The sequence below is a fragment of the Athene noctua genome, chromosome 12 (genome assembly GCF_965140245.1).
Source record: "Athene noctua chromosome 12, bAthNoc1.hap1.1, whole genome shotgun sequence".
Classification (NCBI taxonomy): domain Eukaryota; kingdom Metazoa; phylum Chordata; class Aves; order Strigiformes; family Strigidae; genus Athene; species Athene noctua.
The window spans coordinates 7,780,698-7,804,160 of record NC_134048.1 but is presented as its reverse complement, the minus strand read 5'-3'; the positions used below and the strand labels follow the sequence as shown (position 1 = coordinate 7,804,160).

Here is a 23,463-nt window from a genome sequence, read left to right as displayed (position 1 = left end):
ATAATCATCTTCCTGCCTGAGATAATGTGGTATGGTGCTGAAGGATTAATGATACAGATTTTAACTGAAATCTGTAATGATACCTCTAATGAAAAAAGACCAAATTTCATGCAAATAAGCGGCTCTGGATTTGGATAGGATTGTATTTTCTCTTTGACTCTTTGCATCTTCAGGTGCCTGTTGCACCAGGAGAACCATACCTCATTAATGTGTCCAGAATTCTCAGTGTTGAGTCAACAGCTGGATTCTTCCAGTACCTGTATGCATATGATTAACTTCCTCATTGTAAAGACAAAAATAGTTTCTAAACCTTTGAGTAACCACTGAGCTTTATCAGCCTATCTGCATTATATACAGGAGTATACAGTTCTTTTCCATAAAACTAACTAAAGATCAGATATTTGCCACATGATACTCTCCACACCAAGTACCATGAGATCATTAGCTGTAAGGCATATGAGACACCCTATAGTATAGTTAACAGCATTTTTTAAGATCTGGAATTTCTGTTATGCTGTTCCCTGGCTGGTGGACACTGTGGGTTAGCTAGAGACTTAGCTTACCACTGGGAGCAAACTTGAGTTAAAATCTCCTTCTGCGTGTCAACCTCCTGGCATTGCCATCCCTTGACAGTGCCCTGGTAAGGAGGGCATGAGGGTGAGGGTCCCTGAGCTGAGAGCCTTCGTCAGGGCAGTGGAAGATGTGGTTGGTTGTGGTGTACCTTTGTGTGTCTGGAGCAGTAGCTCAGACACTCCTCATGGAATAACTGCCTTTTTTTTTTTTTCTGCAGAATAGCAAACCTGAAAATACAACTGGCTAAGCTTGACAGCGAGGCCTGGCCTGGCGTGCTGGACTCTGAGCGGGATCGTCTAATATTAATTAATGAGAAGGAGGAGCTCTTAAAAGAAATGCGATTTATTAGCCCCAGAAAATGGACTCGAGGAGAGGTGGAGAGACTGGAGATGGAGCGTAGGCGCCTGGAGGAAGATCTTCAGGCTGCTAGAGACACTCAGAGCAAAGCTCTAACTGAGAGGTAGGTTAGTGGGCATAGGACAGAGCTTGCCTTGTTGGACAAGAGGTAACTGGGAGCAAGAAGCAACATCCCCTGGCTGAATGCTGATAGCAGTGTGCCCTCAGATTTCCAGGAGACTGTTTCTACTTACAGGGTTTCTGAAATCATCTCCCAAAAGAAACCACCTGCAAGTCTTACTCCCCAAGTGGGGAAAGGTTGTTGATCCTACAAATGGATCCTCTATGAGAATGTAAGAAATGCTCAAAATGGCACAGTATAATGTTAGTGTACTATAATGTTTCTGTATGCAGCTGGCACCTCACAGCAGCTTCTACAGTTGCTGTGCAGTCTGGAACTTGGTAAATGTCAACAGATGGAATTTTAAATTTTTTAAATTTGTTTGTTCTGAGCATCCTTGTATGTGATTCCTGTAGGAACTGATATTTGACAGGGCTGTGGGAGTTGCATGGAATATCCTGTGAATCTAAACTAGCTGAAAAGAATGCCAACTATACTCCCTAATTTCACTTGTGTTGCAGGGGGAGATCTCATGGGAATGTACAGTGAGGATGAATACTGCATTAGGCATTGCCTACAAGCACTTTACAATCTGGATGTATTAATGCAGTGGCTATGGCAATGTTACTTTTAGCTGCAGTCTCTTGAATATATATGGAATAGGCGTGTTGCATTCACTCTCTCTGTGGGTCTCTAATCTCTTCTGCATGCTCAGTGTCCAGACTACACCAGTTTTCCGTATAGTCTTGTCATGGTTCTATCATGCTGGAAAAAATGTAGGCATCTCAGATGTTTCAGCTGCAAGACTTCTAACAGCCTGAAATATCTGTGGTTCAACAAATGTTTCTGGTCCTGCTGTAAGATGAACACTTTCGTTTGTGATTTTTAGGAATATGGTCCTGTTATAGTGTGTGAAAGAAACAGCATGTTTCTGGACAAAGATTTTTTGTCCAGAGGCCTGTTAAGTTAGGGTATGAGCACCCAAGTGCACGTGTTTGAGTCTCAAACCAGTTTGGGTGTGAAATGAAACTGAGATGTTGCTGAGGTCCATAACTCATGTAAAGCCATAATGAGATGGTTAATAAGGAAATCATGTAAACCTTAGTCATTCATAGACCTTGCTGAAAGCAAATGAAAGCATTTACACCTTTATTAGCAGAGTAAATTTAGGAATGCAACAGTGTATAGCGAGCAAAATCTGATGGACTTTTTTTGAGGCCTGGTCCTAGAAACATCAACTTTTATAGTACTAGCTGTAATTGTTTTCCCTGTTGTGAATATTTTCAGGATTGAGTTCCATATTTTAAGAGTATTGAAAGTTGGTAAACAGCTACAAATTATGTCCCACATTTACTGTGTATTCTTACTGACTTTTATGAAATTTCGTAGAAAAAAAGAGGATTTTCCTTTAGTCCTCATTTTAATTAGTAAATGCTGCTGTAGCTCATCTTTTTCTTCTATCTTCTCTTAGATTGAAGTTGAATAGCAAAAGAAATCAGCTAGTCCGAGAACTGGAAGAAACAACAAGATTAGTTGCAATGTTACACACCCAGCTGAAAAGGTATGTAACCTTTTAGAGAAGTTGTTGGTGCTTTAACTGACACAGTGTAACGGCGTTTCTCTGCTAACAATTTCATCTCCCAACTGAGAGGTCTAAAAGGTCTTTCAGTTATAGTGGTGATCTAAGACCCCTGTGTAGTCAATGGAAAGAGAAGCCTCAAGGATTGTATGTCCCACTCATTTTAGATGGATGCTTTAGAAGGGGATAAATAACCTCATGGTGGGGCCTCTGCCTGACAACAGGAGTTTGCACAATCCCTTCTGTTTTGGACATGTAACATTTAGGTGACTGAAGATAGCTGACATTTTTTTACTAATGTTTGAATTACTGAAGTATTATATTAATAAAATATGTTAAAGACAGCTTAACATTCATACAGCAAGTAAAGTGAATCTTAGTAATACATGTTAATGTATGAATGTCATGATAATATTTCTGTAAATAAATTCCAAGTGTGCTGTTGCTTGCAGTATAGACAATGCATTGAGATATCCCTAAATGTGTTGTGGTTCATATGGTACACAGAAATATTTCTGCAGTTGTAATGTCATCTGGTTGTTGAGGCTGTAATTTTGGAAGAGCGTAGGATTACTGTTTCCAGACAAATGCATTACTCTGGGCACTAAGGCCAAATCATCATTAGCTAAAACTGTGGTTTTATCTTATTGATTAGGAAGAGTTTGCTGGGGTTTTTGTTTGGTTGAGGTTTTTTCCTATCAGTGTGTACTGAATTTACTCTATTTGTAGCTTCTGCTCCACTTGGATTCTGTTTTCTTTGTGAAGATGACACCGGAAAGACTGGAAAGAAATCATAGTGCAAGACTGACATGTAAATAAGCCACCATGGAGAATAGCTATCTGTGATGCTCTTGTGCAGTGGAAATGCATCCTATTTTCATTTCATCTAGCTGATTAGGGATCTTTAGAGGTGACCAAGAAGCATGTGAAACTAATTTCTTCCTAACTATGTGCCCAGTGTTCTTGGCATGCTCCTTCATAATAATAAGCATTTGTTATATTAACCCCATAATGCAAAATGTCTAGCCTTCAAAGGTATGCACAAAATGAAGTTGAGCCCAGTTCTTGATAGGGAAAAGATTAATTAAAAACCCCTCCCTTTTCATGGTGAAATACACTGAAAAGCTGTAAATTTATTAGTTCTCGACAAGATCTGTATATGCTGCCAAAATGGAAAAACATCTATAAAAGCATCTATCGTGTTTCAGTTGCATTTCAACCAAAAGCTTTTTTGAACAAACATGGTGTAGTGCACATCTGTTATTCAAATGCAGAAGACATTTTGTGCCAAAATTACACTAAATTCTGCGTACTTGCCTTTTTCTCATTAGGTCATGGGCATAATTATACAAATGCAGCTTCTAGCTTTTACCATATAAATAATAAACAAGGGATTATTAGATTTATTAACATCCTCACTGTTTTTCAGTGGGGAAACTTAAGCCACTTATACATATGCAGAAATTTTTCAGTAGCTAATCCATACCTGAAGTTGAGGGTTAAGGGTCTTTAAACAGTCAGTAGCAAGCAAGGTATTTAATATCTAGAGCAGAACTGTTGGTTTAAATGGAATTTCTAGGGATGCTGTATGTTGTAGTCAGTACTGGAGGATTTGTTGGTTCTTCTGAGCAGTAAACAGTGTGCTGTGGTATCTGGACTTTCTCATCTGAACAGACTTCTATTCAGCACCTGCTTAAAATTAATTTTGCTGTCCGTTGTGTTCTGAACCTCTAGGAATAAGTAATTTGTGTGAACTGATTTCACAGCCCAGCCCCAACTCTTCCCCTTGCTCTTCTGGCCCTGGATTCCGTGTAGCAGTCTTTCATGTAGGTAAATCCTGCCAGCTTTCTGGTAGCTGCTGGCTGTTGTGATCTCTGAGGGCCAGTTTCAGGCAGCTGTGATACTGCCTTTTTGGCTCTGGGTCCAAGATTGAGGCAAATGGAAGAAAATTTCCATACGGTCAGACAGTTCATTGCAGTAACTTCATCTTCTTGCATGGGCCTTGCTGGGTTTTGTGGTCTGTTTTAGAGCTTAACAGGAATCATAGATTTTTTTTCCAGACGGATGCAGGAGGAGAATGTTGTCACTAATTTTAATTGATTTGAAACTATTCATTAGAGTTATTTTGGCTAAACAAGGACCCTTAGGAGGTTGATATGGTGAGTAGAAAAATGTGTATGAACTATATTATTTTTATTGAAAAGTGACCCAACTTTTCTGCTGGGTAGACTGTGGTTCTGGATTGTTGTGGGGACTAATGTGTGTGGCCTGAGCTAACGAAGAAAAATGTACCATATGGGCTTAGAGATTTGGTGACATTGCAGTGTTTTCCTGAGAAATCAGGAGATACAGTGTAATGATTTTCTGACTTGTTTCCTCCAGTCTCTCCACCAGCATGCTTTCCCTCTCCTCGAGCAGCAGCCCTGGTTCTCTTGCATCTAGCAGAGGATCCCTTGCCACTTCCAGCCAGGATTCATCCACCTCAGCCAGTTTCACTGACCTCTACTACGAGCACCTGGAGCAGTTGGAGCAGTTGGACTCAGACTATCAAAACAAGCTTGACTTGCTCTTAGAAGGAGCCACTGGATTTAGACCATCAGGCTGTATCACCACTATTCACGAAAACGAAGTAGCGAAAACTCACAAAGCAGATACCACCAGTCGCATACAGGCTCTGAGATCATTGTCTGGTACTCCAAAATCCATGACATCGCTATCTCCAAGATCATCTCTCTCTTCTCCATCTCCACCTTGCTCTCCACTGGTGATAGACCCACTCCTAACTGGTGATGCATTTTCAAGCCATATGGATTTTGATGATGCAGAGATAAGTACCAATCTCTCAGAACTCACCCTAAACACTGGGAGTGGCAACTGTAGACTGGAAGAGCCTAGAGCAGGAGATAAACATCTAGGTCAAGGTATGGTGACAGACTGTTTGCATGCACATGCATGCATTTATTTTTATTGTCATTTATAAAGCATTGAGAAGCAAATATTTCAAAACCTGTCTGTCATCTTGATATCTTTGTGTTGAAGAGTGTATTCAACTGTGTGTTCTACCTTGCTTGGGAGAAAGGGTTGGTGTTTTAATTCGTACACAAAAAATACTGCTGATCTGGTGAGTCTTGCAGAAGACTGTATCAAGGTGTGTTTTCAGTGTACCTATATGCATGTGTACACAACTTGCATACAGCAGGGATTTAATGTGCAAATACAAATGGTTGTTGTGGGATTCCAGGTTTAATTTGGAGCTAAACTATTCAGAATGTCATCTAGTGTTTTGGGTCTGGGAGTCACATAATGCCATATTGACATAAACTTTTTGGCCAAGCTTTTGAGGAAGGCTGGGAAAGCCATTTAGCTTAATAGTTAACAAATGATAAGAAAAATCTTTCCCCATCACCTCAGCATGCACAAGGTCTTACTCTTCCTCCCAGTAAATCAGTGGCAATGAATTTATTAACTTCAGCTGAGCAGACATGTCAAGGCTGCGCTTGAATTTCTGCTGTTTTGAGGGGGATGGTCTCTTAGCAACAAAAACGTGTTTAGATTGTGAGCATGATAAAATAAGACATTTAGAGATAGTGCATGTTCTCATACATGCATATGGCTTATTGGTGGGTGGGAAGGGTTCATCCTTTTTTAGAATGGTGGCTGGGCTGAAGTGGATGGAAAGCAACAGGCAGCAGGCAGGGCACTCATGCTAGGGCCTGCCTGAAGCCCTTGTGACAGTAGTTGGGTTAAATCCAGTGGAGATGAGTGAAATGACTGGAGTTGTTGCTGCAGTGAAGGAGAGCTTTAAAGGCCATATAAACGTGTAAGCTATAGTGGTATGAACCAGCAATGCAGTTTGTTTCTGTTTTTCATAGGATTATAAAACAGCCTGTGTGAATAGAGGGAACTAGCACCATGTTATCACTGCCTTCTGCATTAAGAAGGCTGACACTGTTTAAAATACAGTAGAAGACACGAGAACAGATCTTCCCCTTTGAGCTACCATTTTCCTCCAAGCAAGAGGTATTACGCATTTGAGTAGGAAACACTAATTATTCTTACTAGAACTGGGTGCTGATTAGTTTTAACCTCTTTAGCTCTTCAAGATTTGTCAAGGCTGTTAAAGTGAAAGCTCAGGTGTTAAGCAGATTAAGTGATTATTGCTGTTAGCCAGTCAGCAGACAAAATAATCACCATAAGTAGTTTATTTCAGGGCAATAACGAGATGAGATTTTACTCCTCAGGCATTTTGGGGGCGGTTCAGTGTAACACCCGAAACACAGTGGCGGGATCTGGGGTGGTCACTACTTGGCCTCATGGGCAAAGCATGCTCACATGTTGCTGTAAGTAGAGATGAACAGTATGTATCTGAGGGATTTGCTTTTTGTTTCTGTTAGAACAGAACCTCTGCTACCTTTGAGGCTGAAATAAGGTTTCCTCTCTCACCTGAGTGATACCTGAACAATTCAGGTGAAACTAATTGCAAAACCTGGAATCTGGCAGAGTCTGGCATTCTTTGAGGAAATGGCATGGATGTGAGGACAGTGCATGACATGACTCTTCAAGGCCTTGTCATGGTGGGTCCTGGAGATCCCATGGAAGGCAAGATGGCAGGAAGTGAAGAGCAAACTTTAAATTCTTGATATGAGTGGAAAAAAATGGTGGAAAAACCTAGGAAGTATTATCTGCCCGATTGGAAATATAGAAGAGAGTGCTGAACTCTTCCATAAACTTTCTTTTTAGTGTAATACCTCTTTAGAAACTTACGGCTTAAAACAGAAAATCCAAATTTTGTGTTAATTAGCCACATGAGAAAGTTACATTTCAGTCCATGTGTAAGACTCGCAGGGCTGAACTTCCCAGTCCTTTGCAAAGAAAGTAAGGAAAAAGATAGCTGAATGATGAGTCCTTTTCAGGGAACTGTTCATCTTTATCCAGGTTTACACTTCAGCATTCAGCATTCTGCTGTACAAACAGATACCCACTTCATTGCTGGGTTTTGTGCACCTTCTGCCCCCCTTGGCTGCAAGGTGCTGGGGTGAAGTGGGCAAAAACTAAGGCTTTCTGTGTTGAAATAACTAGATAGCATTGGTGATTGGAGAAGAAAAAGAGGTTAAGCACGTGGAGACCAACCTGCAGTTGTGGTTTGCTTCCCAGTAAGCAAGCCTCACACAAAGGGATTCCTGGCACGGTGTTTCTGGAAGCAGTGTGTAAAACTCAAACAACTTGATCTGGAAAGCCAGCTGGTGGGGAAGAAATTATTTTCATATTAAAACCATGGAATACAGAGGTACAAAGCAGCATTGAGGAAAGAAGAAACATAGTTTTGACTCTGCCCACATACCTCCAGCATAGCCTATGATCAGGAGTGCAACAGGGGCCAGGCCCTTGCACGCAGCAGGAGGGAGGATGGATTAAACTGTGAATGCCAGTATTAAATGGATCCATTTGTTTCAGTTAATGACTGATATATTGTGTTACAGATGCTAACTTTTATTCATGTGGTTTGGCCTCTGGGGAAAAGGTCTGGACATTTATTTCTGTTCAGCGGTTCCATGGGAATACCAAGATGAAAAATTACCATTCAGTGGTGTTGCCAAAACATACATGGATAAATGAGCCCAAATCGCACTTGTGCACTGAATATATTGGTGTTACTTGTAGCACCCTCTACTGTTGACTGTAGAAAAAGTCCTTCTATTATTCTATAACCCTGTATTGAGCTTGCACACTTTTTGCACCAATGTTTTTTCAAAGCTGTTTTTAATTCTTTAAGTGGCTTTATGAGACTGTACAAAAAAACCCCACCCAAACTTGCTTTGTAATAAAGAAAACATGGGATAGAAACCATATATTGGTTTGGGCACGTGTGCTTTCCTAAGACTATGGGAAAGAGGCACCGCTCCTGGAAGATGAAAGCTCTCTGGAGAGGAGTGCATTGCCACACTTCTGCTATGGGGTTACAGCTGCTCCCAGTGTGACTAGGTGGTACCTCCTCACTCTTGGAGCAAGTCTCCCAAGGCCCTAACAGTGAGGGAGAGCTACGAGCTGGGAGTGTGCCAGTGCTTGTTAGCCACCTTGGCAGAGAGAGTTCTTCAGACTCTCAGCTGAAGCATATCTCTACAGAAATGTGACGGTTCAAGTGAAAAGTTGCAGAAGTTTCCAGAGTGTATCTTTCCCTGTTTTGTAGCACAAGAAATCTACGTGAGATAACACTTCTGTGCAAAACTCCTTGCTTCCTTGGTTTCTCTTCCCTATCTCCTTTTCCCTTCATTCCTGCATATGTCTGCTACTTTAAATCCTATAATCTCTCTTTCTCTCCATGTTTAGCTAATTAACCTGGTCTTTCTGGACCTATCTTCTGTCCTGTGTACACTAATCTTTTGGGTTTAGGGGTAGGTGGGTGATGGTTTTTTGCTGTTCCCCCTCCTTGAGGCTAAACTTGGTATAAACTCTGCAGGCAGGATATACCCCTCCACATAATCCATACTTGGCCAGAGCTTGATCAGTAGCCGATGCTCAGCTGCCGATCTCTGGGTAGCGAGGACCAGAAGGCCTCCTACCTGCTTATGGGTGACTTGCAGTAGGAAGTATTTTATTGGTTCATATGTATAACTTCACTAGAATTTAGAAGTTCTGCTGCTTCTGCACATTTCCCGTCTTGTTGTGGGTACCTCCCTGCCTTTCCAGGGCTTTGAAAGTCTCTCCTCACATTGCCTTTGAGGACCTGTGCCCATGGAGATGGGAGGGGTAACCAGCTGTAATGCTCTCAACACAAGCAGGGTGTAACCCCAGCCTGTGGATACACTACTGCAGGACCCAAGTATTAAATGGGCATCGAGTGTGTAGTGAAGCACTGCATTTCCCTCCACCACACAGGCTGTTCCTCTGGTTGTGCAGGGGCTTTTTGTTCTCCAGGACAGTCAGGCACGTACCTGAAGCACTAACTTAACAGTGGCTGCTGAGCACAGCTTGCTCTACCTGTGTCCTCTCTGTCTTCAGAAACGTGCTGTTGCTTAACAACGCTTGGGTGGGGAAAAAATGCAATTCAAGGGGAGGATAAGAAAAAAAGCTGCTCCTGATCCAGACAGTTTGTTTTCATTAACACCTGTTTTTTATTTTCCTCTGTGCTTTTCTGATAGGTATAAATACAGCTGGAGGGACGGCACTGAAGGTGGCGTGTGTGTCAGCTGCAGTGTCTGATGAATCTGTTGCTGGAGATAGCGGGGTATATGAGGCGTCTGTACAAAGGTAGACATCAGATCTCTCTCTGGAAAGAAGCCAGTGACTCAGCTTTGCACACAGGAGTCAGCTGGAATACTGCTGGTTATGATCTTTTTTATAATTTGGTGGCTAAAGTTCTCAATCTCAGATTTCTTAAAACTTCTGAAAAAACTAGGACCATGTTGAATTTGATTATCAAAATGACCCATGCTTCCCATAATAGACGTAGCTGAAAGCAGGCTCACAGAGAACTGTTTGAACAGCCGGTCTGTTTGTGAAGGTGCTGCTAAGCCATGACTGCTGCCTTGATGGGGGTAGCAGAGCCATCTGGCAGGGGTAAAGTTCCCCCCCTGTCAGTCAGCCGTTCTGCTGTCAATGACAGCCCTCAGTCAGCGGGAGAGGACTTCGGGATGTTTAAGGAACGTAGCAGAAGCACCTTGAACTGCCTCGTGGATGTACACGTGCTGCGATGCAGTTCCCGAGTGCTTTGATCCAGTGTGTGATTTCTGCAGGACGTCTCCCCCTAAGTGCATAGCTTGTAGCCGGAGCTGGGAGTCACTGCTCTTGCTGGGTTTCTGGACCCCTCTTACTGCTTGCTAAAACTATCCAGGGTGGTTTGACAAAAAGTTCCCTGGAATGTACTGATCTTACGGATACCCAGTTTGGCTGTATCTACCATGGATTTTCCTGCTGGTTTTATTGGCATTCAGATGAGTTACATGGTCATTTGTTGCAAGACACAACTGTAGAGATGAAAAATTGCTCATCTCATATTCCCCCCATTCATTCATTCAATCACTGTCTTCATCGTCTCTAGATATATGAGTAATTTTTAATGTTTACAGCATGATGTACTTTGACAAGAAAGTGCAATGCTTCTGTAAGTTAGACCTCATGGGCTCAAGCCAGTCAGTCAGACAGTTGGGTGTCCCCGCAATGGGACAGGGAGCTCTGTGCCGCAGGGAGGAGGGATAGTGTGTGACAATTACAGAAGGCATCGCACGCACACTCGCCTGTCCACTGTTACTTCATGTTATTTGGGTTGTTGACTTACCAGCCTTTGTAATGACTGCAGTGTCACTTCGATGTCGTTAATAAACGGTGAGGGTAAGATGAGCAATATGTTTCTCTTCTGTACTGAAATGTAATGAAATGCAAAAGAGTGGTAAGTAATATGGAAAATACTTAGAAGAATGATAACCCTGTCTTCATGTGCTGCAGCATAGCCTCTGAGTCAATTAGACAATTAATGTAGTTTTGGGGACTTTCAGTGCACAAAACTTTGGAGGAGGAGTACATTGGAAGGGACATGATGCAGGTAACCATTTCAAGGAAGACCAGTCAGTGTACTCTGTCATTTTTAATGTGCTTAGGGCATTTGATTTCTTAAAGAAACAAAGGAGTGACTTAAATCTAATCAAACTTGAAAACTTTTGCAGTCACGATGCAGGACAGGATTGCAGTTGTTAAGTCTTATTTCTGTTTCTGGGCAGTCAGCTGTCTTTACTAAAATCCAGTCAAGGGAACCCTTTAAAAATCCCCCACTGCCTTGTTTTGCGTTTTTTTTTGTGGCTTTTTCTGGCAGTGAAAGGGGGAAGGCATATGACTTTCTGCTGATAAGCACTGTAATACATACCTCTAAGGATGATTGCACTTACTTCTTAAATGGGCTTTCTTTTAGCTGCAAATTTTACAAAATCCATATACCCAACCCCTGAATAGAAAGGAAAAGATCTTGTATCACCTAAATGCTAGCACTTCAGTAAGAGGGAAATCAAGTCCTTAATTGTCTTTGATTTCTTTCAGACCATGTGTGTCAGAATTGATGGTGTTTGACAGTGATGATACAGAAGCAGTAGGGACAGCTAAAGTGCAAATTGCAATGAGGTAAGTGCCACACATTTTTATTGGATTTTCCTTCCAATGCAAAGACTGATGTATGAGATTTAAAAGATAGTGCTTTCTGTTGTTTTCTTACCCTGTTTACCCCATCCTATTAGTACTGGCTAACTAATGCCCTCTTTGTAGTGTAAATGAGAATTACACTCAACTCCAGGAGGTCCTTGGCCCAGTTGTCCTCTTCCATGTCGGTGGAAATCAATTGGTATGAAGGTGCAAATCAGCAGTGGGAGAGCACTGACAGCGCTGGGTTGGAGAAAGCCTTCTGCTGGCTTGCAGTTTCCTTTACTGTGCAGCTTGTGGGGGAAACGGTGTGAGAGTAAATAGCAGTCATAATCATTGACCAGCCCGGAATCCCACAAGCAGTGGGTAAGGTGTAGAAAGGCAGGCACAGAGACATCTTCCTTAAATGACTTAGTGGAAGGGTTTTTATGATTTGAGGGAAAATAAGTAGCACAAAACTCTCTTGTTATGGCCATCAACAGTAAAACAATGGTAATCTGTAACATCGGCACTGGTGTACCTCAAGTATTTCTACTTGTAACATTGTGATATTACAGTCATTATATAAGGCCTTTCAAAAGGTTTTAGTTACAATACAGCAATTTATCTAGACCTCAGGAAAAGCAATGTGTGTTAGGTGAAATCTGTAGTCCATTGTATCTGAATTCCTAAGTTACGCATGTACTGGTAGCACATCTTCATGTAATATGAAACTGGTTTTGTTTTAAACTATAGGCAAGCCATGGTCTTATTATAGTTTTGTCTCCTTTGTAAATTTTTAATGTTGTTTGTTTGTGTTAATGAAACAAGTGGAACACACATTCATGGAGTCCACAGCAGACTTCTCTAATAATAATGCTTTTTTGTGTCTTTCCAATTCAGATATGATGACAAAAATAAACAATTTGCAATACTGGTCATCCAGCTGAATAATGTTCCAGCACTGCTGTTACAACAAGATCAAAAAGTGTAAGTGGGTGAAATAAACACGCTTGAAGTATTTGTATTAGAATCCAGTGGGAATTAAACAGATATTGGGTTTTGTTTTTTCACATTCTTCAAAATTTACCCTTTCTGAAATGCTTCTACACTTTGTTATGTGTAGCAACATTTATGAACTAATAAACTCGCAAACTGAAATAAGGTGCAGGTTTTTTTCCTCAAAAGTCTGTATTTGCTAGGAAAAGACTTGCCTGGAATTAGCACTAGCTAGCAAGTGCCCAGAGCAACTGCATCGAGTGGAGAGGGGGCGTTTGTTCTGCCACAAGAGCTCATCCTTGGACACCTGCACAGATGCATGTGTGGGGAAATGTACAGCTTCTACTAGACTCATTCAAGGCACGAGTTTTTTAAATTCAGCTGTGTGCTAAGTAAGCTGACAAAAATTTGATTCATTCTTGCGTAGCTGTTTCTACCTACAAAAGGGTATGTTAGCAGTGTGACAAGTTGCACAGACATAAACAACCGTGTAAAACATAATCCCGTGATGTTAGATTACAAGATTCAGAAGGATGAAGTCTGTGGCAATTCACGCCACTTCATGTCTCTGATCTTGTGATGAGATGTTCCTTTTTTCTCAATTGACTGATATTCCAAAGAATAGGGTAGGACAGTAATGTCCAGAGCACTTAGGATGAATTTCACTTACAGATTTATGGAGCTGTTGCAATGGAGGGAACTGCAGACCTGTACGATAGTACTGATTGCAGTGCTTTTTTCCATAGGAACATTCGCGTGGCTGTCCTGCCCTGTTCAGAAAGCACAAGCTGCTTGTTTCGCACGAGACCAGTGGAAGCTTCAGACAATCTTGTGTACAATGAAGTATTTTGGGTTTCTATCTCTTACCCAGCTTTACGCCAGAAGACTTTAAGAGTCGATGTTTGCACTGTAGATAAGTCTCACCTTGAAGAATGTTTGGTTGGTATTAATCTCTATTGTAATATCTTTGTGTTTGTTTCTTCTTTTTAATGAGACAAAATTTTAAGGTCTGCAGTATGGCAATTTCTGTGAAAATTTTCTGGGTAATCCTTAGCTACATGATCTCTCCCAGATAGTGTTCTTTGCAATAACAATTCTGATCAGGGAAAAAAAAAATAAAATCTATTAGGTAAATGTTTTATAACGGAACTACTGGTGACTTTGTCAGATGTCCCTTCTCTCGTGATTTAATATGTAACCTACTTTTCTTCCTTTGGAAACATTTGTTGTAATGTAATTGAGAATGGACTTACAGGAATTTGGAAGCCACTGTAGAATGTTAAATATCTCTAAAGGATTTTTTAAAACTGCTATTAATCTACACTATAGGAGTATAGTTTTTTGAGTGCTAGTATTGCCATAGCCAGCTGCCCCCTATTGTTAGAAGAGCTTTTTTGTTGCTCAGTATTACCTGAGCAAGTTGATTTTAATAGAACTATTTCTGGAGTATTGTACTCCAGAACATGAGTAGGGTGTTTTGAGCTGGGACATAAGCAGATATTAAGTTACAGAAAAGGTGATGTTTTGTCCTGCATGTGTTATAGAGCATCTCCTTTGCCTGGAGGGGTACATGTTTTATGGTGCTTCTGCATTTCTTCCTTCACTTGCTTGGCAAAGCACACTTTGGTTGTTTCAGGAAAGCATCTGTTTTCCAAATGGGTTTTTTCTCTTTTGGCAGCATGTACAGTCCTACAGCACCTGAGCTCCAGGCAGGAGTGCGCTGACTTGCAGGAGGTGTGCTCAGCATGCAGTCTGCTGGACTGGGCTGGTGCAGTGCAGTCCACTCAGATTAAATAAATTGCAGATCACTTTTACTTTGGTTTTGAATATGTCAGGATGTTTACTAAATGTAACACAGTAAAAAATGACAAGGCAGATGAAGAGGAGTGGAATATACAAAGCTAAAGCATCTCGGTCTGAGGCAGTGATTTTTGTCAGCCCTGCAGATTTATTGAAAGGGAGTCTTCATCTCCTGTTCCTTTCTCTTTTTCTTTGAGGCTCCGTCTGTAATTTATCCTGGCTACAGTAGCACTGTTCATACTTCTGGATTCTTGTACGCAGAAGCTGTAATGAAACACTCACCACTTGGATTGGAAGCCCTAGACAATGTTAAAAATGTTTAAACATAAAGCATTACTAGTGCTGGTGAAATGGGGATAAACAGGGCAATTTTTCTTTTTGTCAAACTTGCCAAAGTCAATTAGTCCTGGATTTTCACTCTTACTTCTTCATATTGGTATGGCAGTGGTTCATTTTAAGATTACACTAAAACTGTGTTTTTGCACTCAATAGGGTGGAGCACAAATTAGCCTTGCTGAAATATGTAGATCCGGAGAGAAATCAACCCGTTGGTATAACCTCCTTAGTTATAAGTATCTGCAGAAGCAAAACAGGAAAAATAAACAAGGAAACATTCACTCTGAAGTACCCTGCACTGAAAAAACAGTAAGAACAACTGCTTAAATTAAACACGTCTCTTCAAAACAGTACTAATGAGAGGGTTTATGTGGCTGAAGGACTGTTACAGTAGAGGAGAAGTGAAGGCTGGTGTGTTTATATTTAGAACTTGAAAATGTCATTAAGTGCAGCAGAATAATTAACGTGTCGATTACAGATATGCCCTTGTCCTGGGCTAAATGCTAACTGAAATCTGCTCCTGAAGCTGAGGGATGTGATATGTGGTCTGGTGTAAGTGATGTGTGAGCTCTTGCCTTTCTTCCCACCAGACAGTTCACCTTCCTGCAGTGAACTTGGTGAACGAGTCAAGATACAGACTTACCTTTGCTCGTGCATGGCACGTGATATGCTCAGCCTCGAGCTGCACACGTGCATACGCCAATGTAACTGGGGGAGGTGGGCCAGGTATGCTCCACAGGCTTGACTGAGCACTGTCTGTGCAATAGGCTGCTTGAACAATGCAGGTGTAGAGACTATGACTCTCTCGGGCCACCAGAGGAAAGCTGGCTGGGGCTGTTCTGACCAGAAAGGCTGGGCGCTTTGCAGTTTGTGAGAGTTGTATCTTCACAAGAAGCCTCTTGCTCTCCTCAGGACTCTGTCTCAGCACTCTTAGAGCAGACAGCTGTTGAACTGGAAGCTGTGGAGAAGAAACTGGAGGAAAGCAGAAGCACTTTAACTAGTGGAGAGAGCTGGTAGGTAGCATCCCACCATCTCAAAGTTGTGGGATGATCAGAGCATTTGGAGATTCATGTGCAGAGAAGAAAGCAGATGATACAGAGCTGTGGGAGGCTTCTGTGTCTTTCTGTTTTGGTGAAAAATCCTGTGTGTTCTGTTCTGGAGGTTGTGCTTGGGAATGAGAACAAAACTGATAAACACTGAAAATAGTCAATAGTACTCTGCTAATTTTGTTAATTGTATAATGTTGTATGGACATCCGTGACAGCTCCACTGTATGGTGAATGCTTTACTTGAACATTAATTTTGGCTGTTGCTTACATGGTTTAGATTCAGATTGTATTAATGAAGCCTAACATTTGAAATAAAAAGCAAGCCTGACCAGTGGATTTGATGGAGAAGCCAGCTGTGAGTTCAAAGGAGCTGAAAAGGATGTTAAAACAAGGCCTTGTTCAGCATCACTTTTTAGACTAAGATTAATGGGAGCTCCCCTTAAGATGCACTCGCTTTAAGCTCAGACCACATAGCTGAACCCTCCGCTTGTTGTTTCTGAAGCAAGATTAGTATGACATTTTTGGCTGTAATGGTTGCCTTCTGGTGCAGATTCACTCCAGTTTCAATTATTCCCTTATAAGCCCGTGTCTGTGTGATCTCAGTGGTTACAGGAGCTGCCAGGTACAATTGGCTGCCCTGGGGACATGTTTCTGTCCAGCAGCTTACAGGAGGTAACTCCTGCTCCAGCACCAGAGTATTGTATACCATAGGCCAGTTCAATAACAAGCTGTTCTTAACAGGCAAGATGAAGAGGTTCCTGATCAGGAAGAACAGGATGAGATCAGTGAAAATGAAGCAGAGGAGGAGGAGGAATTCTGTGCTGGAAAATCGCTGTGGGAAACAGAAGAAGGTCTGAATTCCCAGCTGCACGTGGAAATAGCAGTGAAGGTAAAGTCAAGGGCCTTTTGAACAGAAAGATGAGTTAAGCTTCCCGTTGCTTAGCTGACTGGGTTGCTGTTGAGCTGAGCAAGGCTACAGCAGTTATTTGAAAGTTCATCATTGATTTTTAAATGTTTATCTACCTGAAATATTTTTAAATAACTCACATGACCATTTTGTCCCACAGCTAATATAGCATCATTTCATGCCTTCTTTTTGGAGCTCATGAAAACTGTTTTCATTAATGTGACGGTGGCTTTGACCTTATTTATTTCTGAGTGTAGTTGTAGTCTGTAACAAATGCGTGCTGTACACATGCTCTCTGTGTGTGTACATACAGTGATTTGGATCTCTGTTGGATGCACAAGTAAAGGAATGGTCTTTAAAATCATACCTCTGTTCTGTGTGAGATTGCCAGGTCACACTGATGTACCGGATCAACAGGCAAAGCTGGTTGGAATCCATTGTGTTGTGCAGCGATCAACGGATGTGGAGCCCTTAGGGAGCGATACAGTTAATGTAGCAGCTACTGAGTTCAAAGAGTGAACTGTCAGGACACCCTGCATGAACAGGGCCAAAGAGTATCTGGTTTTGAATGCGATGCCTCTGGGACTGAAAGCGGAGACATCTCATGGGTGGCTGTCAGACAGCCCTGGGTGTGTGTCATCACTAAGATGGCAGGCTGGCATTTACACTGTACTATCTGTCTTTCAGGTGGATAAGGAGACAAACACAGAGAGCCTTGCACAGTCTTCTACTGTAGTTCGTCCAAAAGACAAAAGAGCAACAAATCCACCCCAAACTCAGTTTGTCAGAGGTAGCACTATCATCCGCTCAAAAACATTTTCACCAGGACCACAAAGTCAGTATGTGTGTCGGGTAAGGAAAATGCAATCCTGAGGTTATAGAATTATGATGCATGATGAATTATTAAAGAATGCATGATATCAGTGTTCGCTTAGTCTGAATTTTTCAGAGACCTGACACTGCTTTCTTCTCTCCCCCTTTGACTTCACCTCTGTCCTCACCTCCTAGACAGTATCTTTCCTTGGAACGAATGGTATTAAGCGTAAATTTATAGAATACATATGTACACCTATGTTTGTGGTACATGCAGCATGTTGAGATGCCCAAACTAACCTGGAAGGGCTGCTGTAAGACAGTGATGAATAAGCTGCATATCAAACCCTTTCCTGCTGCTTTAAGACTATTCTTGCACTGAGTTAGCTGTGTCCACCTGACTTCAGATGAGGTGAACATGAAAGCCTGATAGAAATGGAAAGGTAAGTACCTGATAACATCAGCAAAAAAATTGTGGAAGCTTCAAAGTCTCCAGTGTCCTTTGTCTGTAGATAACTGAACAGGCCACATACTGGGTCAGGATGTCACTTCCACTGCTTTGAAATAATTGTGAACAAATATTTCCTGGATTGAGGGTCAGCCTAAACTATAAATAACTCATCTTTTAAATTGAATTGGCAAACAAGCAAGCACTGCGTTTTATCATGCATGACCTGTTCTAAGTGGGCATGCTCTTAATACAGCTGAGCCGGATTTGATGTGCAGGTTTTCTCTTGATTCAGAAGCAGGTGCTTCCATAAAAACAAACCTTAATTAATTTGCAGCAGTGGCCTGTGCTTGGGTGATGGATGTACTGTGTCCCAACACATGTGGATCCCATACACCTGTTCCCCCTGCCCCCAACTTTGAGAAGGAACATGAGAAGGGAATTAAACCCTACTTGAGTTGAGCTCTTTTTAAGGGTCTAGAGACAATCACAAAAGAAGGCAGGCTGTATGTGTGTAATATGACAACTCCTAAGTTTAAAAACCCAGGGGGATAGCTTACAAGTAAACCTACCTCTTGCACTACTAGCTTAAAATACAGGTGACTGAAAGAAAATCTCTCATAAAATAGTCCCATGTTTTACAGATGCTAGAAGAGTAATTGGGAGTTTTATTATTTAGAGCATATTTTTCTAGGCTGTTTTGCCCAGCCTAGGTATTTGCACAGAAGGGCAGTGCGGTAGAGTCCCATATTACACCCTAACTTAGTTGTCTCTCTCTCCACACAGTCTATTCCCAAAAAGGGACGGAGTTCAAGGCTTGTGGTAGGACCTGGCTGTGCCAAATGGATTGCATGTTGTGCGCTCGGACTGGGGTGGCAGCTGTCTGCTGTAGCCTTTCACAAAACTTCATAGTTCTGCTTACATCACCGCTTATAATCATTTACAGAACCCTCTGATCTTACTTGTGTGTATGCTGCTTCTATTTCTTTAATTAAAAATACATGGGTTTCACTTTCATTTTCAGCTGAATCGCAGTGATAGTGACAGTTCAACGCTATCCAAAAAGCCCCCCTTTGTTCGAAACGCAATGGAGAGACGAAGTGTCAGAGTGAAACGGGTAAAAACATCACCACGTTTTTTCTTCTCTAGCATAGACATTTGCAAAAAATGGAAAACTGTTTTAAAGGAAGAATTTGCAAACATAAATCAGTTGCCACATGCTTTCATTCACAACCTTTTATTTGTGTGTGAGAAGTTTCTGAAGGGTACTTTTCTTCCATATATCAAAATATGACAGGAATGTTTAAGTTGGAACTCACTTAGAACAATTTAGGAAGATGTTTCCTGGTATTTTCCATCTTGTCAGAGCAGAAGTAGCACAACCAGTTTAGCTATGTTTATTGTTGCGAGATTCTTAAGTACTTAGAATAAATGTGAGGAGCTGGGGAAGAGAGTGAGGTGAATGACATCTCAGATGCTCAGGTGACCCTGTTGTAGCAACTTTGTGTCACACAATGAACCCCTGTGCCTGTTGCGATGGCAATCACTGAAATTCCCCCATACTGATGCTGAGCTCCTAAGGAAATGGTTTTCTTGAGGCAGCTTGTATTTGAAACTAGCAAAAGGCAACATAGTATGTTACTGGAAAAAAACACAGTTTTTTCTGCTGCATTGTGGATTCATCTGAAGATGAGACATTAAACTTAGGAAAAAGGTGTGCAAGCAAGACTTGTTTTGGAGAAGCTGCCAAGGGAGAAACTTAGTGGAAACACAAAAATCAAAAGGCTTACCTGTAAGACTTCCTTGAGTTTGTGCTTTCTGTCTTCAGACAGATTGGAAAGCAGGATCAATACAGATGCTTTGTGTGAAGTGTTGGAAAAATGGGTCTCTTGATATAGTTGGCCCTTCATGGGGGAGTGGTTGGGACAGTTGTCATCGCTGTGTTCATATACCCCTTCTTTTCTAGCCTTCAATCAAGTCCTTCGGTACAGAGCGCCTGATCCGCACTTCACTAGACCTGGAGCTGGACCTGCAAGCTTCAAAAACCTGGCACGATCGGCTGGTTCAGGAGATCTCGGTGCTGAGGGAACTGAAGGAACAGTTGGAACAAGCTCAAAGTCAGGGTGAAAAAGAGTTGCCGCAGTGGGTGAAGGATGATGAGAGATTTCGACTGCTGCTGCGTCTAGTGGAAAAACGAGTGAGTAATACGTGCCTCTGGATTTTATTCAACATGTTTGAGAAATATGATTAGAGAAACAGGGGACTTTGGACAGTCAGAAAATGAAGCCTTAGCACTACAGTCACTCATGTCTTCCACTTACAGCTCCATCAAGCAAGCAATTGATAAGGGAAGCTGCAGTCCTTGAGTGTCTGACTGCTCCTAGGTGTGGTATTTACAAACTGCAGAGTCTGCCTGCCTTCCCACAGACATGAGGGTTAGGCAGGTAGCAGTTACATCTCTTGCTTCTTCTAAGAGAAATAATGGCTGCATAAAACTTGTGCAGAGCTAACACTTGGCTTTAGAATAGGATCCTTATGCATATGAAGTGATAATGTAAGTCAGATGATTGACTTTCTGGCTTGAAGAGCTTAATAGTATCTATCCTTCTGCTTATGAAAGGTGGACTGCAGGGCAGGGATGGAAAAGGAGACAGAACTCATTACCAAGAATTTCAGCAAACAGTTCATTAAACAATTTAGTTTGCTTTTATGAAAGTTGTCTTTCATTGCATTATCACTTTTCTGCATAGGGTTTAAATAAAAATCATAAGCTTCAAAAGGAATGTATTTACAGATGAGGTAGGTAAAGCTTCAGAAATGTCTGAATAAGCCTGGGTAGGTGATGAGCAAGGTGGGCAGCCTTCAGTCATGTTTGGTTTGTTTTTTTTTTTTAAAAGTATTATTCCATAGCTAATTATCTTCACGTCTTAGACTTTTTGTTCTTTGCTGGAGTTTGTCCCCTCTTTAACTTCCTGTAGAGTTTTGTTAGTCCTAAACATTTACCAGCACAGAGATTTCCTGCCTTAGCACAGGTGCAACTAAGAAAAGTCAAGCACAGCCTCCCAGTCTGTAGTAGCTCTGGTGTGTCATGGTTAGCACTTACCTCACTATCTACATCATGCTCTCCCTTGTGTATGGGGCTTCTTCTCAGCTGCTGTGATTTATCAGGGCACCTCTGCTGACACCAGGCAGAAACTAAGTTATGATGGCACCGGGTGTAGGAGCGAGTTGGTACAAGGTGCTCTTTGGGGCAAAGCTGGAAAATGAGTTGCCACATTCATGCTTGAGTTTATCTGCTGGCTTAAAAAAACATATCAGGAAGATACAAATAAGGTGCAGATGGCACCCGTAATTATAAAGGGCTGGAAGAAGCCCTTACAAAAAGCACTCTCTATTACAATGATTAGCTGACAAGCCTTCAGTTTAGCTTCTGCCGCTCGTGATTTCCAGAGTCAGCATCTTCCAAACCCCTTAGACCTGCAGCTGAAATACTGCTGTATTTGCAGATTAGCTGGGATAAAATGATTCCTCCTGGAAACACAAACAACTCTTTTCCATTATTTGTTTAGGTTGAAAAAACAGAACACAAGTGTGAGCTCAAGGCTGATAAAATGATGAGAGCTGCTGCCAAGGATGTCCACAGGCTGCGAGGGCAGAGTCAGAAGGAGCCTCTGGAAGTACAGTCATTCAGGTAATAACAGGTCAGGTAGAGGAAAAATTGACTGCTACCATGATTTTTCTGTGGATGACAAAGATACTGATGAGAAAAGCTAATCTTTGTAGAAATAGTTAACTGTTCTGCTTAAACAAAAACTTCTGTGTTGTTATATAAAGGTATAAGGTTTGAGAGTCAGGGAAACTAGCTGCAGCACTGCATGTGACCTCAAAGTAAACCTGCAGCACTCCAAATCATTCTCCACCTAGCAACAAATTCACAAACCCTTTGTTTCATACAGAAGCAGCCCTTTGCTTCCTTAAGTAATGTGCCTAGAAAGCCAAGAAACTGAGCGTTTCTGAAACGGCTTTTTGATAACGTCAGTGTTGGAAGTTTAACTGTAAGGATGCCTCATGTCTGATACGTAAATAAAAGGTGTAGGTTGTGAGAGGACGTGCTGCTGCTCCTTGTGGTGACAGCTGGTGGGATAAATTTTAACACGGATGATGGACATTTCTGGCAAGAATTCTGTTGCATTAACAACTGATCATCTTTTTTTAGAGAGAAAATGGCATTTTTCACACGGCCAAGGATAAACATTCCGACACTCTCTGCGGACGATGTGTGATCACCATATAAAGTATTTGCTTTCTGGACAATTCTACAAACGCAGTTTGGGTTTTGAAGTTATTTATGTGGTATTATGAAGGTACCAAGGCATTTGTACATTAGAGCTTCTGTCAGTATGTGGATGTTTTGAAGATTTTTAGGTTAAAGTTATATCATCACAGAAACCAGCATTAAAGTGACAAGATTGTATAGTTTGTATATTTAGGAATGTATTTTTGGGAAATAGAATTTTAAATAAGAACAAATGCAGCGTAAGGTGCTGTTATTCTTAAATAATGCTGTTTAGACTTTTTGTACAGCTCTACCTTTTAGAGGTTTTACTGCAATAAAATAAATTTGAAGAAACCTCACCCCTACCTTCTATGATGTTCTTCATCGGACTCTCCTCCGAGTGGTGTATTTTGTACCCTGTGGGGAATGCAAGGAGCCAGTTTTGACTCCCAAGTGCTGTGAACGAATTCTCTGTGAGCTGTGAAGCATTTGTGTTTCCTGCCAGGTCATAAAAGTGGGTGTGAAGTTCAGAATACTTGCACTTTTAACATTTGTACTGCAGCTCATGTCTGTAATGGGTCTGTTAAGGTAACTTGGAGAGCCCATTGAAACCACTGCTGTGGGAGGAGGGCTGCAGGTTTTAAGTCCATTTTAGGTTTTTCCAATAAAGTGACCTTTCTGGACAAACCTGCCTTCTTGCTTTTTGTCTTGTGTGAACCTTCTCTTCAACTGGCACCTAAATTGGCTGGTTTTTCTCCTGTCGCTAGCTGGAAGTATATACCTTTTAATGTATCTTGCTCTGTAAATCCTTCAGACCAGGAATTTTTGTGAGGTAGGTGGTGAGTCATGTACTCTGGAGTAATTCGGGAGCCCCTGGGTTTCCCTTTTGTTTAAGTTTCACCAAAGGCACTAGAGATGTAACTCACCCGCTCCCTGGTTCGTTACAGAAAAATGTTACTTGGCACATGCTTGGGTAAGAGCCACTTGACCCATTGCTAACCCCAGCCCCAGCATCTTTGTGCCAAGCTTCTCCTTGCCGTGCTCATGGCTCTCACGGGGAACATTCCTCACCACCCTCCCCTGAAGACTTGCACTCACAGCGTTTGTTGTTTTTAATCCCTTCC

General features: G+C 41.6%; 1 protein-coding gene across 1 annotated transcript in view; it reads left to right on the top strand.

Moving 5' to 3' along the window:
* WWC1 (WW and C2 domain containing 1) overlaps positions 1–23,014 on the top strand; it is a 76,716-nt gene extending 53,702 nt beyond the window's left edge. The window contains exons 9-23 of the mRNA XM_074915973.1: positions 791–1,033; positions 2,502–2,591; positions 4,992–5,530; positions 9,749–9,857; positions 11,637–11,717; positions 12,615–12,701; positions 13,457–13,649; positions 15,003–15,155; positions 15,759–15,859; positions 16,637–16,784; positions 17,490–17,654; positions 19,088–19,180; positions 20,030–20,260; positions 21,633–21,754; positions 22,280–23,014. Of these exons, the coding sequence (XP_074772074.1) occupies positions 791–1,033; positions 2,502–2,591; positions 4,992–5,530; positions 9,749–9,857; positions 11,637–11,717; positions 12,615–12,701; positions 13,457–13,649; positions 15,003–15,155; positions 15,759–15,859; positions 16,637–16,784; positions 17,490–17,654; positions 19,088–19,180; positions 20,030–20,260; positions 21,633–21,754; positions 22,280–22,346 (2,422 nt within the window). The 3' untranslated portion in view covers positions 22,347–23,014. The remainder of the gene's footprint in view (positions 1–790; positions 1,034–2,501; positions 2,592–4,991; positions 5,531–9,748; positions 9,858–11,636; positions 11,718–12,614; positions 12,702–13,456; positions 13,650–15,002; positions 15,156–15,758; positions 15,860–16,636; positions 16,785–17,489; positions 17,655–19,087; positions 19,181–20,029; positions 20,261–21,632; positions 21,755–22,279) is intronic.
* Positions 23,015–23,463: the final 449 nt, after the last annotated feature.